The 18,187-nt window shown below is 41.7% G+C and overlaps 1 protein-coding gene across 1 annotated transcript in view; it reads left to right on the top strand.

Moving 5' to 3' along the window:
- LOC107121387 (gamma-aminobutyric acid receptor subunit alpha-2) overlaps positions 1-12,028 on the top strand; it is a 108,939-nt gene extending 96,911 nt beyond the window's left edge. The window contains exons 8-9 of the mRNA XM_015424303.1: positions 4,372-4,574; positions 11,720-12,028. Of these exons, the coding sequence (XP_015279789.1) occupies positions 4,372-4,574; positions 11,720-12,028 (512 nt within the window). The remainder of the gene's footprint in view (positions 1-4,371; positions 4,575-11,719) is intronic.
- The last annotated feature ends 6,159 nt before the right edge of the window (positions 12,029-18,187 follow it).

Here is an 18,187-nt window from a genome sequence, read left to right as displayed (position 1 = left end):
CCCTATTTCATTCTGCTCACATAATGTAACTAAGCAGTAGGTTACATTGAAGAACTCAGGGCAGTAAGGCAGTTTTAATAATCAAGTTCTTCAGTTCCTTTCATTTATGACATCTGCTTAATGTGACTGACCTAAAGTGTCCATGGTGTGTTATGACTAAGTGATTTGTTGTCTTTGCTTTGCTTCCAATTATCCCATGCACAAAGTTGCAGAGCTGCTAATTGGATAAATGTTAAATATTGTCTTCCTAGAAGATACATTTGAAAAGTGTTTGCAGCTTTAGGAACTAGAGATGGAGCTGGCACAAAATTTGCTTGGTTCAAAGTTCCAGTCTGTTTTTATTTTTTTTTGTAAGGTGTATACACTATTTGGGTCTTCTTTGTGAATATAGAAAGATAACTGAAAACAGAGAGTTGCCCATCCACAAAGACAAGCCTGATGCAGGCCTATCCAAACTAGGATCCCGACAGCCTGTAATAAGATCTGCACAAATCCTGCAATCACAGAATTTCGACTTAGGGAATGAGTGGTTGCAAACACGGATGCAGTCAGCTCCACCCAATATCCATAACCTGATAAACGCCAACAAGAAGCCCACAGGATTTGACTTGCCACGTAAAGCATGGAAGATGGCTAATGGAATACAAATTGGCCTTTGCAGTTGTGCATACCTGTTGTTTAAATGGGGCAAAATACCAGGACCAGAATGCACTTGTGGTGCAGCCTGCCAAACTATTTTCCATCTGTCACAGGAATGTGAGCATTGTGCTTTCCAGGGTGATGTGATAGAGCTTTTCGAACTCTCCCCAGCTGTGATTGTGTGGATTGAAAATTTAGTTATTAGTATTTAGGTGGATTGCCAATTGGTCTGCATACCCATTGTATTGAATTGGGTTTGTATTTTATATTATTATATGCTTCCTGTGTGTAACTCTGCCATACGATAAACATATAAATATATAGCCATGCAAGTAAAGGATGCTGTGCAACAAATTAAATGCCAGATTTTTATGTTTATAAAATACAGGCAGATTACCCATGACAAACAGGACCAACAAAGACCACACTTCTGTGACTACTTCGTGGGGATGATAGTGGTCACATGTGTGTATTTCTCCTTCAGTGTTGTAGTTGCTCAGAGCTGTCCAGTAGGCCTGTTCTGAGTTGTGAGAGGAATTTTTATATCTATCTGCCTGATGATGAAGAAACTACAGATTAGTCTTCAGCTTGCTCTGACCTGTTTGCTAGGCATTTCGTAGATAAAGTCACTCATATCCCTTAGGATTTGGACCCCACTCATGAAAGGAGAAGTAAAGGCTGAAGGACTCTGAATTGTGCCTTTGAGACTTTGGGTTATATGATGATTGGGGGTACTGTTACTAGACAGTTAAATTTAAGCTTTAAGGAAAAAGGGCTATAAATGTTTGACTCAGTTTATAAAGGGATCAACGATGAGAAGACTCGATGTATCTAAGCTAGTTGGAGGATCTCCTCTCTTGCAGTTTTAGTTAGTAGTGGGTTCTTTACTTTCTCCTGTATATGTAGTTTCCCTTCCCCTTTTTTCTGCTGTAGTTTTTTGTAGTGAAAAAAATCAATAAAAAATCCCCTCTGGGGGCTTAAAAAAAAAAAGGATTTGGACCCCTCTCATTTGGCATCTCACTAAAGGAACATTAACAGAGCACAGTGTAATCCGATTGCTTAGGAAATTTCTAGTTGTTAAGAGCCCTGACCTGGATGGCTCAGGCTAGCCCGATCTTGGAAGCTAAGCAGGGTCGGCCCTGGTTAGTGTTTGGATGGGAGACCACCAAGGAGATCCAGGGTCCCTATGACAGGCAGTGGCAAACCACCTCTGAACATATCTTGCTTTGAAAACCCTACGGGGTCGTCATAAGTTGTGTGTGACTTGCTGCCAGCTTCTGCCACCGCATGACCTGAGAATAAAAACAACTTGATTGGAGGGGTTCGGCCTACCACATGTATGCTTGATTTTTGCCCATCTTGGGTAATTTCGCATAACTGGAAAGGCTTGCATAGTTATGTCCGAGGAATGGCTAATGTTTCCTTAAGGAGAAAACTTAAGAGTTGCTGTCCTGTGCTTTTGAAAAGAGACTCCCTCTGGAAGAAGCCATTAATGAACCCAAATTATCTAAACTATTGGCAACTAGGAAATACCCCAATGTTGGGCTTGAGTGCTTTTTGTGCAACACCAGGTTTTCTTGGATTAGAGTGATTATTTAGTTACATTTCTATTCTTCTTCTGACCTAGTTTTGGAATTTTTCTGCTTGGAAAAAGACCAAGGGAATGTGACTCTGTTGATATTTCATGGGCATCTTGGTGGCCTTCAGTGCCATCAGACTTGGTGCCTATAGATCTTGGTGGCTGAGGTAGGAATTGGGACCAATGCAATTTACTGGTTTGTTCCTATAGGCATGACAAACATAAGAAGATTATGCCAGGGGGAGGGGATGACACATAACTACTTGGACTACTGGAATTTGTCCTGTGAGTTTCCACAGAATTCCATCCTGTTCTCCATACTCTTTCTAATTTAGTAGAAAGTGCTGGGAGAAATTGTCTGAAGATTTGTAGTGAGATGTTATCAGTATGCTGATAACACTCAGATCTGTTTCTCCTTTTCAGCTGAGTCAAGTGAGACAATAGATGCCTATAGATGGCTGTGGCCTGCAAAACAGGCCATAGTTTACTTGCAGTTTTCTCAAATCTGTAACCTGGTTCTAAGAAGCTTCATCTCTTGACAGTCCTTGTTAGTGTAATGTCCAACAATTTCAACTCCAGGATGTGCCAAACTAGTCCAACTGGCTACCTCCCACTGAGCTGTCTACAGATTTGAGGACACTCATTCAGCCAAAACTCACTCCAGTCCCTGAGAGGCACATCCTGACACTGTGGTGGCTTCTTGTGGCAAATGCATAATCTGACTTGGTCACTAGATAAGTGCTCCTGCGCAAATTACTTCCTGTTCTTATCTTCAAAGGCATAAGCATAGAACTGGGATGGCTAACCATGAACTGCTTTTGGAAGTTATCTGAGGTTCTAAAATACTCCCATACAGAGTAATGCTCTGAAGTGTACTCCCAAGAGAATGGAAAATGAAATTGACCAAGGTTTTCAACAGCTAAAAAAGGGTTTGGTCAGCTTCATTTTTTTAACATTCTGGGAAGACCACTTACCGTATTAGCTTGAAAAAATGTAACATGAAATTTGATAGATTGCTGAATGGAGGTTCCATAGATCAGGGTCTGATCTGTTGAGAAGTCCAAAAAGGAGGAAAGCCTGGTTTAGTGACAAAATCTGATTACACTGGATTTCAAGATCACCATTTGTGTCAGTCACATGCAGTCTACAGCCAGACAAGATCACCCCATTGGTAAGTGTGCCTATACCCCTGCAGCCGTGTGTGAATATGCTTTTTGATAATTTGCTCTATTGTTTTTTGTGGACTTTGGCAGTTATTTAAGAAATCAGCACAGTAAAAGCTTTGCTATCCAGCACTTGATTATCCAGAATGCTCAGTTAACCAGCATTGCCTAGCTGGCAAGCTCCTCCCCCTCAGCCACCACAACCCTACATCCTTGGGTGCATATGTTCTCCATTCCTGCCTCTCCAGGTAGCCAGACTAATGCCTCCTGCTGTTGCCGGGCTTCTGATAGCTGTTGCTGCCAACTGATGTTATTCTTGGGCGCATCCTTCTTCCTTGGCCTGCCTCAGGCTGTCGGGAGCCCGTTCTGCTGGAGCATCCCTTGGCAGCTGAACTGCTTGTCTTCCTGCTGTATAGGAAGATTCCAGGGCTCAGGTAGAAGGGGAAGCATCCTGCCAGGCACGGGGGCAGTTGCCATGGTGTTCTCAGTAGGGTGGGGTTCTCTTATTGTGGATTCTTCTGAGTAAGGGGGTGAGGCACAGCAATGAGTTTGAGTATCCAGGACATTTGAGTAACCAGCAACGCCCATTCTGAATAAGTCGCAGATACCAGTGCTTTTACTGTAATCGCCTACATGGTAAATGAGACTTGGTTGTAATTTTCAGGCAAGTGCCATGAGTTTAATTTATTTCTTTACTGTCTTTGAAACCGGAGTCATAAACAGCAAATGAGTTTAATGAATTTGGACTGTTCTCATGCAATAGTCCTTCGGTAGTTTCTCAGGATATGTCTGTCATTTGTAATTTTGGTTGCCCTTGGCTCTTCCTTGGAGCCTACATCAAACTCGCCCATTGACATTATACAACATTCTACTAACCAAGTAGTTTGTAATCATGCTTTGAGATCCCTGTGACAAGCATCCCTTTTCTAAAGTTTTCTGAATTAACCCTGGCCAATATTTTTTTCCCTTCTCCCATTTTTCCCCCTGCAGGAGTAACTACTGTACTAACAATGACAACTTTAAGCATCAGTGCTCGAAATTCCCTGCCCAAAGTTGCCTATGCCACAGCCATGGACTGGTTCATCGCTGTTTGTTATGCATTTGTATTCTCTGCCTTGATAGAGTTTGCCACTGTAAATTACTTCACAAAAAGAGGATGGGCCTGGGATGGAAAAAGTGTAGTCAACGATAAGGTGAGTGATAATGGAACGTGTTTAAAGTTCCTTCCAATTCTAAGAAATCAATTTAGCGGCATCTACTTTTGATAGCTTTCTATTACTGAAAAATAATTGAAGTCTTAAACCAATATAAAGACAGAGTAGATTAAAGCAAGAGCGGATGGGAAGCGAAGTTGACAGTTTGGGCACACACTTCAGTAGAAATTAAATTGTACATATGGAGTCTTTCTCCAGCTGTCTCTTCCCAAGGAAACAAATATTGTTCCAGGGCTTCCCACAGATTAAACAAGAGCCCATCTATACCTGTTAAGCATCCAAAATAATCTTAGGCAGCATTTCATCATCCTCAGCAGTTCTTTGTGTGAAAATGAATGAAGGTAAAGCCACTTCCCAATGAACAATCATTCATCAGGCTTAATGGAACCCAGTGTCTCATATTACACTCCCCCATTACACTGGCATTGATAGCTCAAGCTATCATACAATCCCATACCTGGTTTTGGTGCCCAGGGTGAATGTCAGGCAGCTAGGTGAATAACAGGAAGAAAGTCACCTTATTCTTTCCTTGCAAAGCACTGCAAAGCTGTTCTGAATCTCACTTCAGAGCCCAGCTCTGGAACTTTCCTTCTGGAGCTTTCCACTTGAAACATATGTTTTCAGTAGAAGAATACAAACTAGTACATGGACAATTATATGGTTATTGTAAAAATGTTATCCTTCCCTTCCTTCAAAGAGGTTGGACAATGTACATGGAACAATCCAGTTTTCCTCACTGTATGATGGGGGGGGGGCAGAGAAGCCTGTACTAAGAAATCATATCCTTGCTATAGTCTAATGTTAAGTGCAAATCTAACTAACAGTGGCCCCTGCCACACGGCAGGGAAAAGACGGGGCCGCTCCGTTGCTCCCCGGCACGATCAGATGCCGGGGAGGATGACACTAGTCGGAGGGGGAGGCTGCCGTACTGCGCATGCTCGAGCAAGACGCGCCGCCAACCCATGGCCAGGATGAAGTGCCTCAACCGGATGAACCACTGAAGTAGGTGGTTCATCTTTGACGCGCTTCATCGGGGGAAGGGCCGGGTTGGAGGCGGGAGCGCGACGCCAGGCAGATGTTGCCATGGGATCGTGCCCGTCTGATGCGCCTCCAATCCGGCCCGCTCCCGCCCAAACTGCCTCGTATGAACGGGGCCAGTGTCTTACAAAGAGCCAACATGGTGTAGTAGTTAAGAGTGCTGGATAACCAGATATAAATATCCAGATAATTTAAATATATATATATGTTGCCTTGATTTGTCAGGGACACCTTTTAAGTTGCTTTTTTAATCATTTACAGTGCAGTCCTCAGAACAGTTTCCTGGGAGTAAGCGCCACTGAATAGACCTGATTAGGATTTTGTGTAGACCTGCTTAGGATGGCAGTAGCGTACTGAATGTTAGCATTTTAATGGTTCTCCTTCCCTTAGAACCAAGAAATACAATCAAGAGAATCACGTGGGAGGAAACTGCACCCTGCACGTTTTGTATTAGAAAGTCAACTCTCCCCTTCTACAAACAAAGAAAAGTAGCAAGCCAGAAACAAGGCTCTGCTTGAACTCTTGTCCAAAGTGCTTGGTCTAGCAAGAGCTGAACCAGATGATTCTATAGCTTGGGATCACATGTTTGGGTCTTTTGCTTCTAATGCAGTAGGTTTGATCCCATGGTTGTGCCAATGGAAAGGGCTCCAGAATTTTCTTCACCTTCCCAAAGCGGCCCTCAGGGTATTTCTTTAGAACATTTGTATGCTGCCTTTCCAGAGACCTGCTGGAGGCAGATCACAAATAAATGGTACAATAAGATCAGGAAAGCAACAGTACATGGAAGCAAGCCATACACAAGGCCTAGGAGGCTGCAGTGAAGAGGAGAAGAACCTGCAGACCCTGCGACCTCCCCCAGTTGCTTTTTGTCCATGGGGACCTACAACCACTGGCAGTGCTTTTTAGGGGGTAAACGCTGAAGTCTGCTGGTAACCAGACAACTAGGAATACCACTTTATTCCATAAGTTGGGGGATATGTCTAACGTGAAACAGGATGAATGCAGATTCTGAATCAGTCACCTAAATCCTAGTATGCTAGTAGTGGTGCTGATAATCTAAGGAAAAAATTGATTGCAAGCATATTCAGTATCCATGGATTACAAATGGTGGAAGCAGATAGGGTAGATGGGCATTTGGAAAGGTCTACTCGTTTACTGCTCCAAGGTTGACAGTAGGAAGGTATTTGTTAATTTTCCAGTTAATACACTTCCTCTGCTAGGCATTGCCTTCCTACCTGGGTCTTCCTCTTTCAGGATAAGCCACCAGTTCAGCATGGTCTTTCAGGGAAAGGTTCTGAAACTCTCTAAGTCTGGACAAGGTATGTTACTGACTGTGCAGCCAGATTCATGACAATTGCAATGAATTGCAACTCCCCTCTTTTCCATAAAATAGCCTCAAAAGCCAGGTAGAAAATCCCACTCCCAGGTTCCTCAAAGATCCTAAAAGTGTGCCTAGTTTTGGGGAGGTTTTTTTTTTTTATCTTTCCTGGGCTTTATTAGCCATTTGCCAGCAAGCCCATGGGTTGTGTCCATTCTTCTCTTATGTGGATGCTTGGTTGATGCCAAAAAATTTGGAGCCATTGATTTCATGGTTTTATGGCTTGCTCCAAATAGCCTTTTTCTTGCACATATGCACCAAAAGTGCATGAAATATTGCTACTATTTGATTAAAACGATGAAGTATTACATTGATGGAACCTACCTGGGATACAAAATAACTAGACCTCTAGGGCCATCAACCTGCTGCTTCAATTTTTTTTTTCTGCTTAAAGGATGTGGGGCTCTTTTGAAAAGCTCGATAAATTCTTTCACGTACACAGGAGACCCTGAAGCCAAAAGTGCACCAGTACAGAACTCGATGTTACCCCTTTAGATCTAGGGAAAATGTTATGTTTAGGTAAGATTTAAATATTGGGATTCACTGACCATCTTCAGCTGCAGTGCTGTCAAAGGCAGTTCATATGGCAGATGCACAGTTAAGCTGTTTTAAGTGGCTTATGAACAGGGCTATCAAAGAGAGGGGGAAATCGCCAAAGCTTATATTTATACATTAATCCTTAAGACATGCAAAGCTGTGATGCTGCAGGAAATGGTTTGTGCTAACTTTGCCGCATAAAGCAATCCTGTACAATAAGTAATGTGGAAGCAAATTCATCCCTGTAGACTGCTCATCAGTTGCGAATGCCTGTAGAAGACAGCTACAAAGGATCAGTTGGGTGAATTTGTACATGATGACCTGAATGTCTATGGGGTCCAACAATGACCTGAATGTCCATAGGCTGGCTTGTTAATCAGGCATTCCCAGGCATCCCTGTATCCTGGTTTTGCCATGTTACATTTCAGTCACCTTCTCAGCCAGGTAAAGGCTCTGCACAGCATCACTAAACTTTATTAGGTTGTGGTGATGGTAGGTGCAATATCACCCATTCATGATTGTTATGTCACAACCCTTTCCCCTTATTGGTGATTAGTGATTCATGAGGATCAGACTATTAAATATCTTTTAGAAAAATGATTATTACTTTAGAGTTGCAGTGAAAATTGCACATTTCGGGTTCAGCTTTTGCTGCTCCAGTGCCGTGTTTTCCATACCTGTTCCTCCATTTCTCCTTTTTGAAATCGTCCCATGAGAAGTCTAACCCAGTGATCTTGTAAGCAGTGTGATGGTGTAATGCTGATCAAGAAAAGATGACACACGTCCAACTTCAATGATAAATTTACAACCAATCATATTTGCCTGTGTCACTGTAGGGGAACGTTGTCCAATAAACCGGACGGATGGACTCCCATTCTAGCTATGTCTGAAGAAGTGAACAGTGACTCACAAAAGCTCTTCCCCTGCCACATATTTTGTTCATCTTTAAGGTGCTACTGGACTTTTGCTCTTTTCTACTACTGTAGGGGAAATTAGGCTGAGGACAAATGAAGATAAACAAATATAAAAACATTTTAACAGATAAGAACAGATACTACACTTGATTTTAGCCAAAAGGCTTTTTGCAAGGAGCCCCAGAACCAGGGGTGCACGTTTCGGTGTCGCCACCAATGACAGCAGATACCAGCAAGTTATTTCAACTTGGTCTTAGTGTACTTGCATTTGTTTAGATTTGTTTTATGTATTTCATTTATTTCGTTTAAAAGATTTTTATCCGAAGTTTCAACCTAATCAGGGCAACCCAGGCAGCTAACTGAAAACAGAGCAGTATAACAATTGCGCAGTCAGTCAGTAAAGGGTTAAATTGAAAATCCAAAATCATCCTGTAAGGCCCCAAAGACTTTTTAAAAATTATGATAGAAGCCAGTTATACTGAATCTTGGGATTTTAAATTGTGCATAGGGAGATAGGTAATTTTGTATGCAAGTGTCGCTCAAGGTGGGCGACCGTGTTGGTCTGAAGCAATAGAACAAAGTTAAGTGTCCAGTGGCACCTTTAAGACTGATGAAGTTTTATTCAGGCATTGGGGGGGAAATCTGATGAAATGTGGTTGCACACAAAAGCTCACGCCTTGAATAAAACTTTGTTGGTCTTAAGGGTGTCACTGAAGTCTAAATTTATATGCGTGTGTTATGTAGGTTTGCATATATTCATACCACACTGGCTATACAGACAAACATGTAACAAACTATCCTCAGAGTTCACCTTCAAGTTGTGTGGGTGCATGTATTAAAATCTGAACTCTCCTGATCTCAAGTTTTTCATTAGTGTATGGAACATGTATCATTCTCACTTCACTGAAGTTAGAAGAAGAAGAGATTGGATTTATACTCTGCCCTTCACTACCCAAAGGTGTCTCAGAGTGGCTTACAAACTCCTTTCCCTTCCCCTCCCCACAACAGACACCCTGTGAGGTAGGTGGGGCTGAGAGAGCTCTGGACAGAAACTGCTCTTTTTCAAGAACAGCTCTTATCAGAACTACGGCTTGCCCAAGGTCATCCGGCCAGGTGCAAGTGGAGGAGTGGGGAATCAAACCCGGCTCTCCCAGATTAGAGTCTGCACACTCAACCATTACACCAAACGATCAGTCTCTTGACTGCTGAGCACTGCACTCCTGTGGTCCACATGGCTGTTGCTAAGCCTTCCAGATTCTCCCTCCTTCTCTGTCTCTTCACTACTATACCATGGAACAAAAATAATATGTATCTGTGGGATCTGTTAATAAGATGACTCAGGCATGCTATTTTCCCCATTTCTAGAGGCTGCTGAATTCTAAAATGTCGCAAAGCACAAATATAAGATGTGTTCGGTCCAGTCTGGTATTTTCTTACAAGCAATCCAGTTGCAGTGTTTGCTTGCACTTTTCATTGGATCATAAATGAAAATATACTTGCATTAAGAGCTATTTCACATGTGACTAGATGAAGAAAGTACAAGCATAAATCTGTGAGGATTTGCTGGGTGCATTTCCCCGTCTCCCACTATTTCTTCTTTCTCTTCCTTGAAAGCCCCCACAGCCTCTCTCCCTTTCCTGCCCCCTCCTCTCTTTTCCATCCACCAGCCAACCTACCTTTATCTCCTCCCCATCTTCAGTTTTCTGTCCTTCCCTACCTGGCACCCTCTGCCCAGGAAAACTATGCCCCACTTGCCTGGTTCCAGTTGCACAGTGGGAGATCTGCAAGGACTTGCAGGGGGCACTCCATCTTCCCTAGTGTCACCTTCCCAACACTATTTCCTCTTTTCCTCCTCCAGGCAACCCCAATGTCTTTAGCTGTCTCTTTGCAGCTGGATGGCCTGCACTTGCACAAAACACACTCTTCTTGTTGTTTGTTTTTAAAGCTTTTCAGATTTCTCTGCAACCCTAAGGGATCCCCCAAGTCTGTCGAAAAATCTGCCTTCCATAGTGTGGTCCTGATCTGTGAATTTAAGTATCTGCAGATGAGGGCACACTTGACTGTAAAATATGTGATGGTACTGTTGTGTCATTGCAAAGCTATCCTATTCACAGCTGTTATTATTATTATTGACAGCTGCTTGCAGCAGAATAGATGTGTTCACATGTACTTCTGAAGTGTGTGCTGAACCCTTTAGCATGGATAACATGAATTAAAATCAGTGATCTTAAGTATACTTAACGCTGAGCTGTATTGTGACCGTTGCATTTAGATAGGATTAGGAAATGGCCATTCCTGTTGTATTTAAATTTTGTTTTAAGCAACCCTTTCCCATGAGAATATGTCTAATGTCTTTTATGTGTGCAAAAACTCAGATAGGTTTGTTTGGAGTTCGGTTGGGGGTGAACTTCTGAACTTCACACGTCCATCTCAGTGCCCTGATGGAGCCTTGCCTGAACCACAGATCTTCACTCAGTCCTCTTTTCCTTCTATCATCACATTACACGTTTACTAAGTAATGCTGAAGATGGACAGTGGGTTGGATCCAACCCAGCTTTTCTGTGTGTGGAAAAGAGCCCCCTCCCCCCGACTGCCTGGGTTCTTGGGACTTGTATATACAAAAGTCATATGGGACAGGCAGCAGCTGTAATCAGAAAGAAAATATAGTAACACTGAGTGAAAATGCTGGCTGGATCCAGTCCATTAGTTTAAATAAAGCTGAAGGTTGTGTGATAAACACATTCATTCCGTGGTACACCTACTTTTTTTTGTTGTTGGTCCCAATTGTGATCAAACTGGTTTTGCACGTTGATGGAGTACTACAAAGCTTTGCAAGTAGAAATGATAACAGATTCAGTATTCAACCGTGGGCAACTAATGGGTTGGAGCCCATGGATCTGTTTTGCTGATGGTTGCATCTTTCCTTCACTCCAGGAAAAGGTGCCATCACTTGATGCAAGAAGCTCCATTGCTAGCTTCTTGCATCAGGAGAAGGTGCCCTGTAGTGAAGAACACTGCCACAGTGCCCAACCCAATGTTACTATCATACCTGTTTCAAAACTCTCTCAAAAATTATCCTAACCCTCACTTGACAAATTCACTTATTGGCACTTTTTTGTGCTTTTGAACTATGCCATTCATTAGTTGTACTACTTTGCTGTAGTAATCCTAATTCATTACACATGTCTTATTTGTTAAAGATACGCTGATATATATGTAAAGCTGATTTCTTTTAACTGTGTACCATCTTTTAACAGAAAAAAGAAAAAGCATCCGTCATGAAGAAAAACAATGCCTATGCAGTGGCAGTGGCCAATTACGCACCAAATATCACCAAGGACTCTGTTCTCCCGACAATCTCCAAAAGCGCTACCACTTCGGAGCCAAACAAGGCAAAGCCAGAAGCCAAGCCGCAGGAAGCAAAGAAAACCTTCAACAGCGTTAGTAAAATCGACAGGATGTCAAGAATAGTCTTTCCAGTTTTATTTGGTTCTTTCAACTTAGTGTACTGGGCTACATATCTCAACAGGGAACCTGTCTTACACGGGTTTGAACCAGCGCAATAAGACCTTAATTTTCTGCCGAGAGTGTATAGCATCATTATAATCAGATTTGTTTTCCTTTGTATAGCACGACTAATAACTGCTAATCAGTGAACCAATATGTACAGAATGTATATAGGTACTATGTCCGTGTATCTCCCAAACGAGGTACGCAGAGTTTATTCCTGGGATCTGTAAACAGATAGCACCCATGGCAAATATAGTCTGCTCTCCTATCCATGTGAGTTCTCCTCCTAAAGTGGGAATTAGAATATGCTGAATTATATCCATACAACCATATATGGTCCAATGTGACTATTTAATAACACTATTTTTTTAATTTAAAGTTTAAAATATTTTTCTATAAAAAATGACTGATTCTACTTTAATGCAAAGAAGCTATCATTTAAAAGAGAGGGATTTTTTTAACAAAATAATCTTAATAATTTCTTACGGTAGCAGTGCCCATGTAAATATTATAGACACGTGGTGAACTCAAGTATTCTCTTATTCGCAATCTTTATGAATGCTAGTTAATGTTTAAAAGCTTTTGGAATGTCAGGGTTAGCTCCCCCCCCCTTACTTTTGAATTGAGCTTTGCTGATCAGTAGCGTGGCTGGTGCTTGAGGGTCTTTCTGCCAGTGCAAGAAAACAGATGTCAACGTTAGTCCAGTTGTCAGTGCAGCAGAGCCAACAACTGGCTGCCCTTCTTCTTTTGGTCCATTGTGCAAGTTTCATATGAAAGGACCAGCAAAACGATGGTGGGTGTGGGAAATGAAGGAAACTGGGTGTCATCTGAACCAAGGCTGCCAAACTGCAGTGACAATCAACACTGTCTGTACAAAGTCTCTGTGTTGCACCAAAGTAAAAAAAAAAAAAAACACCATAAAAACACAATCCCCCTTGATGACTGATATTGACTCTCCAAAAATTTCCAGGCCCCCCCAAACATTCTTAAGAACATAAGAACATAAGAGACGCCAATGTTGGATCAGGCTAAAGGCCCATCCAGTCTAACACTCTGTGTCACACAGTGGCCAGAAATACCAGTGCCATCAGGAGGTCCACCAGTGGGGCCTATATAAAATTCCAGTGCCATCAGGAGGTCCACCAGTGGGGGCTATATAAAATTCTTCTGCCTATATAAAATTCCTGATGTGTTTTGGATTATGCAACCCTTTGTCAAGGGTAATAAGTACAAATCATTTGAACAGAAGCTGTGTTGATTAACAATAATGTCACCATGTCTCGTTTACTTGGTGTTTTCCATTGACAGCCTAGTACAAAGCCTCTCAGGTGGCGTTCTAAGGGCTGTTTGTTCAGATTGGTGTAAGCAGACGGTGGTGTTTGTCTGGAGAAGCAGGACAGAGCCCTCTGCATGGGATGTTTCATTTTCATGGCAATGGCATAAAATCAGAAGAATTTCTTTCCAAATGACCATTTGGGATCAGGGTGTAAATAGTAGGAGTGAAGTCAATGTTTTAATTCATTGATACACAGTAAGAAAACCCTCCTCTTCAAGTATTATAAATTTTGATTTTTTTTCAAACAGGCAGTCTCCAGACTGGCTTATGCATGGATGTACATCTCTATACCTGATTACTGTGCACTGGATGACTTGCAGGGGAATGTATGAACCAATTCACTGGGAAGTATTGCTTTGTTGAGGTGATATGAGGAATGATCATTCTGTGCTGTTATACCTGTGATGGGTCATTTATACACACAGGGCATTCAAAGGATGAACAAGTTCACTAGAGCTGATGAAGAAAGTGTAACTTTCAGATCTGTGGTGATTTGTATTAAATACTAGATACAGAGGTGTCCATGTTGTATGAATGGCTCATGTGGACGATTTGCTTCTCAAAAGCAGCATTCCAGATGTTTGATTATGTGGTTGCAAGCTAATCTCAGAACAAAACGCCATTCATAAGACAATTTCCAATATATATCCATCTTGTGAACCCTTTTAACAAGGAAGTGTCCAGAACAAATGTTCAAATATTATTCAGAGTTCAGTATACTGGAAATATAAGAATTCCTGATTCACATTTTCCAGTTTACATTTTCAGAGAAATCTGCCTTAAATTTAAAGAAAAAGGCTTCCTTCGTACCATTTCTATCTCCACAGAAGCCACTGAAACAGTGTTTTGTGATTTCAGTTTCATGAGGGCATCCTCATGCCTTTAATTATTATTGCTGCTTTTGTAAATTGCAATTTTACATTTTGCTGGCATAAATTTACAACAACTTTATATATTAGAAATGATTTTGCTAAGAGGTGAAGGTTATTTTTTAAAAAAAACAAAGCTTCAGTGCATCATCGGTACTTAAAAACAAATGGAAACAAAAATGGAGCTGCTATTTGAAATTTTTTGTATGACATTTAATACTGATTAACTGTCTCTCCTGGAACCTTTGCAAAAGTTCCTTATGCCCCCTAAAGGCCCTGTAAATCATATCACCAACATTGTATACTCTATTTAGGTTTTAATAATGTACTTGTCCAATCAAAAGTATTTTGATTCACATACATATTAGCAGTTATTAGTTGACCTTTTTAAGAACAACCGTTATACCTTTACAATGGTGTCTTTATAGTAGAAACCAGTGTAGTCATAGAGTGTCATTTATTGCAGTTTTGTACAGTACTTGAGTATAGTGCATAAACTAGATATTGCAAAAGTTTAACAACACTGTATAAATATTTCTAAAACCAATTTTAAAATTACTTTAAGCCGTGGAAACAAAACACCATGCACAACAATCAAAACAATATTTTTCATTTGCTGTTTTAATTTTTTCCTGTATTTTCTTCGTTTTTGTCCAGTGTGATTTTCTGGGTTTTTTTGCTTTGCATGAGAAATATTGAGAGCGAGGTCACAAATTATTGGTTATACAACAGTTCTTCTGATGTTAAATCCAATACGGTATTTCCTATAATGGGGAAGGGTTGAAAGGATTTGAACCATTACGTACCATCCCCCTTGGTGTATTCCTTTAACCCCCTTGAATAAATTCCACCCATTTTCATCAAGGATAGCTGAAAAAAATGAGCACTTTATTTGAAACATTAATATAGAAAATCCTTATTTTCATACCTATTTATATATAAATGTAGATCTTCTGTGTAATACAGAACTGTGATAAAGTTGTATAAGGCTGGAAGGTGAGCAATAAAAAGAGAAATTCATGGTATAGATAAACACATCTAAAAATGTTGTATTTGTAAATTTAAAAAATTGCCCATTTAATGCTACACTGTCCAGGTACAAATAAATATATAAATATGTACATTTGTAAAGCATTTGTAAATATAGATAATGTAGAAATTTTCTGCAGTATTATCTTCCCTTTTTTGCAAAGGGCTCTGACCAAACTAATTTTTACAGAGGGCCCATCTCACTGGCACTGTCTTGTCCTTTTTAAGTGTTACATTCTCAAACTGGTATTAGTAGGAATGCCAGCCTCCAGGTGGGACCTGGGGATCTTCTGGAATTACAGTTCATCTCCAGATAAAAGAGATCAGTTCCTACGGAGAACATGGATGCTTAGGAGGGTGGACTCCATGGTACTGTACCCCACCAAGGTGCCTGTCATCTCCAGGCTCCACCCCCAGATCTCCAGGAATTTTCCAACCTGGAGCTGGCAACCATACTCCCCTATGCCCCCCACCTGTTGCTGGGGGGACCTGGCAACACCTAGGTATTAGTCTAGTATGCAGGGGCACCCGAGCATTCTCTTCGTAGGGAGAAAACTGAATTAACTAGAGATGTACCACATTTGGGGAGTGACACAATTTCTCCTTAGCTACCCACTTTAAAGACCCTCACACTTTCCCCAAGACATATCAGGTGGTTAAGGAGATATGTGCAAATGATGTGATAATAACCTAGTTCATAACAGGCCTGAGAGTCAGAGACAAAGAGTGAGCTATGAGATCTCCTGGGAATGTAACACTTAAATACTACTTGGAGTGGGCTGTGTGCTGCTAGGCTCTTTAGCACAAACTGCTGTGCGTCCTCATTAATTTCCACGGGAGCTGATAGCTCTCAGCACTGCAAAATATTAAATAAAAAGGAGGACTGTATTTTACATTGTCAGGTTTGGATCCAGCCAAGAGGCAGTAGAAGGCCCTGTCAGAAGAGGGGGGAAATGCCATTTGAACCCTTTCTCCCTCTTCACAGTTGTTTGTCCGTGCAGATCCTGTTGCTCTAGGAATAATCTATCGGGGTCTAACGGGACTGCTGGGAGAAGGGGATCATGGGAAAAATCTGCAGCCATGTCAGTACAGGGTTGGCTGCATCCAAGTCTTAAGTGTTTCCTCAGAATTTTTATGTGATCTAGGGAGACAGTTGATAACGGTTCTCCTTGAAGCAACATATATCAGAATTTTGTTTCTAGAAATGGGTGTGGAAGGTGAGGTGTCCTCAGGGCTATTTTCGGGCAGGAACGCAAAGGAACAGAGTTCCGAGTGGCTTCAGAGTTGGTCACGCCCACTACAGCCAAAACCTCTGCGTGCGTGGCTACAGAGGGAAGGCCTGGAGAGCGATCCCCCCTGGCGACTCCAAGGCAGGCGGGCCAGGGGGGCCCTGGAAGGATTGGGGAGGCATTTAAATGCCTTCCCATGCCTTCCCCGACCTGTCCAAGGGCCAGCTTGCCCGCGGGGCACCCAGGCAAGCCAAAGGAAGACATGGGGTGTGGCCTAATATGCTAAGGAGCTGTGCTGTCAGGGTGTGGCCTGATATGCTAATGGATTTCTGGTGTTGGGTGTGGCCTGATATGCTAATGAGTTCCTGCTGGGCTTTTTCTACAAAAAAAGCCCTGGGTGTCCTAATACCTATATTTGGTTGTGCAATATAGGGCACATGATCTTACAGTCACTGTCCTTATAAAGAAGATATAATTTGTACAATCAAGCTTCTGTTCTTCCTTGGGATCAGTGTAACATCATAACGTAATTTCTGCACGTGGATAGCTGTGTTTTGTAAACTCTTCTTGCACAAAGAACCTAATCCTGGCCCAACTTTGGGAACAAACACTGGATGCCAAAGTCATTACTTAAAGATTACCACATATTACACTTAGACTTGTGTAACTCTTGAATGGCAGTCTGGTGCTTTGTTATCTAGTAGTTACACCGTTTGATCACAGGGAACTTAGTCAACATGGATAGAGCAGGCTGCACATGTACATCACACATACTTGCATCACAAATAACTACAGTTTACATGTACAATAGTAAACCCCTTTATCAGTACCTTCATGGGGAAAGGATGTATCCTATCTTTCAGTATAACCATTACATTCCCGATTAAACAAACGGTGTGATGATTGTTTGTTTTGGGGAAAAGCATACCTCAAAGGAAAATACTTGCCTCTAAACTATATAATAATACCCTGATCCTAAAGACACGGGTAGCTGCAACAGGATAAGGGTGGCTTTACCTTCCAAGCTATAGCTATGCCCCACATGATGTAAGCGGTATGCATCCACCCTGGGCTGCTCCCCATGAACTGTGATTGTGTTATAACAGAAGTGCTGCTTCATATTACTTTTCACAGATGATTGCGCTGAGATTGCCGGCTTTAGTGTATAGCATATTGTGGATGCATAATATATACGTTAAATACTAGTTTTTAGGGGTTAGATCCAGGTGGGCAGTCATGTTGGTCTGAAGCAGTAGAATTAGTTTTAGGGTTGTATGGATATGGTCAAGCTGAATTTATGATGGTCCTTTAGCCAGTTTGCTTTGCCCGTTCGTCTTCTTTGACACGCATTACTGTGTGACAAAAGCAGCAGACAGAAAATGGGAGAGATCTAAGGATGGATTCTCTTCTGCTCTTGCATCCATGGAAGGTGGCCTTTGGATCCAATCATATAGTTTGTTTCTAGAGGCACAAGGAAAGAGCCATTGATCCCTGTGGTACACACCAGTCGTTAGTTTTGTCCTACTATCTAGTTAAACAGCTTTTGCTGAATTTGACGCTACATAAACCTGCAGAGCCTGCAAGCAGGGGCAGTAATTGTAGTAAATCACATCACCTTCAAATAATGTTGTCAGCGTTGCCTTGGCAAATGCTGAGAGATTTGGAGGGCAGTGCCTAGAGAGGATGGAGGTTGACAATGAGGTGATGCCTCTTCAAGGTGGCATTCTAGGCATTTCCCCAGACTCTATGGCA

Source organism: Gekko japonicus, unplaced genomic scaffold, assembly GCF_001447785.1.
Source record: "Gekko japonicus isolate JY-2015 unplaced genomic scaffold, Gekko_japonicus_V1.1 scaffold2510, whole genome shotgun sequence".
Taxonomy (NCBI): Eukaryota; Metazoa; Chordata; class Lepidosauria; order Squamata; family Gekkonidae; genus Gekko; species Gekko japonicus.
Note: the sequence above shows the minus strand (reverse complement) of the source record. Positions and strands in the feature narration are given on the sequence as shown.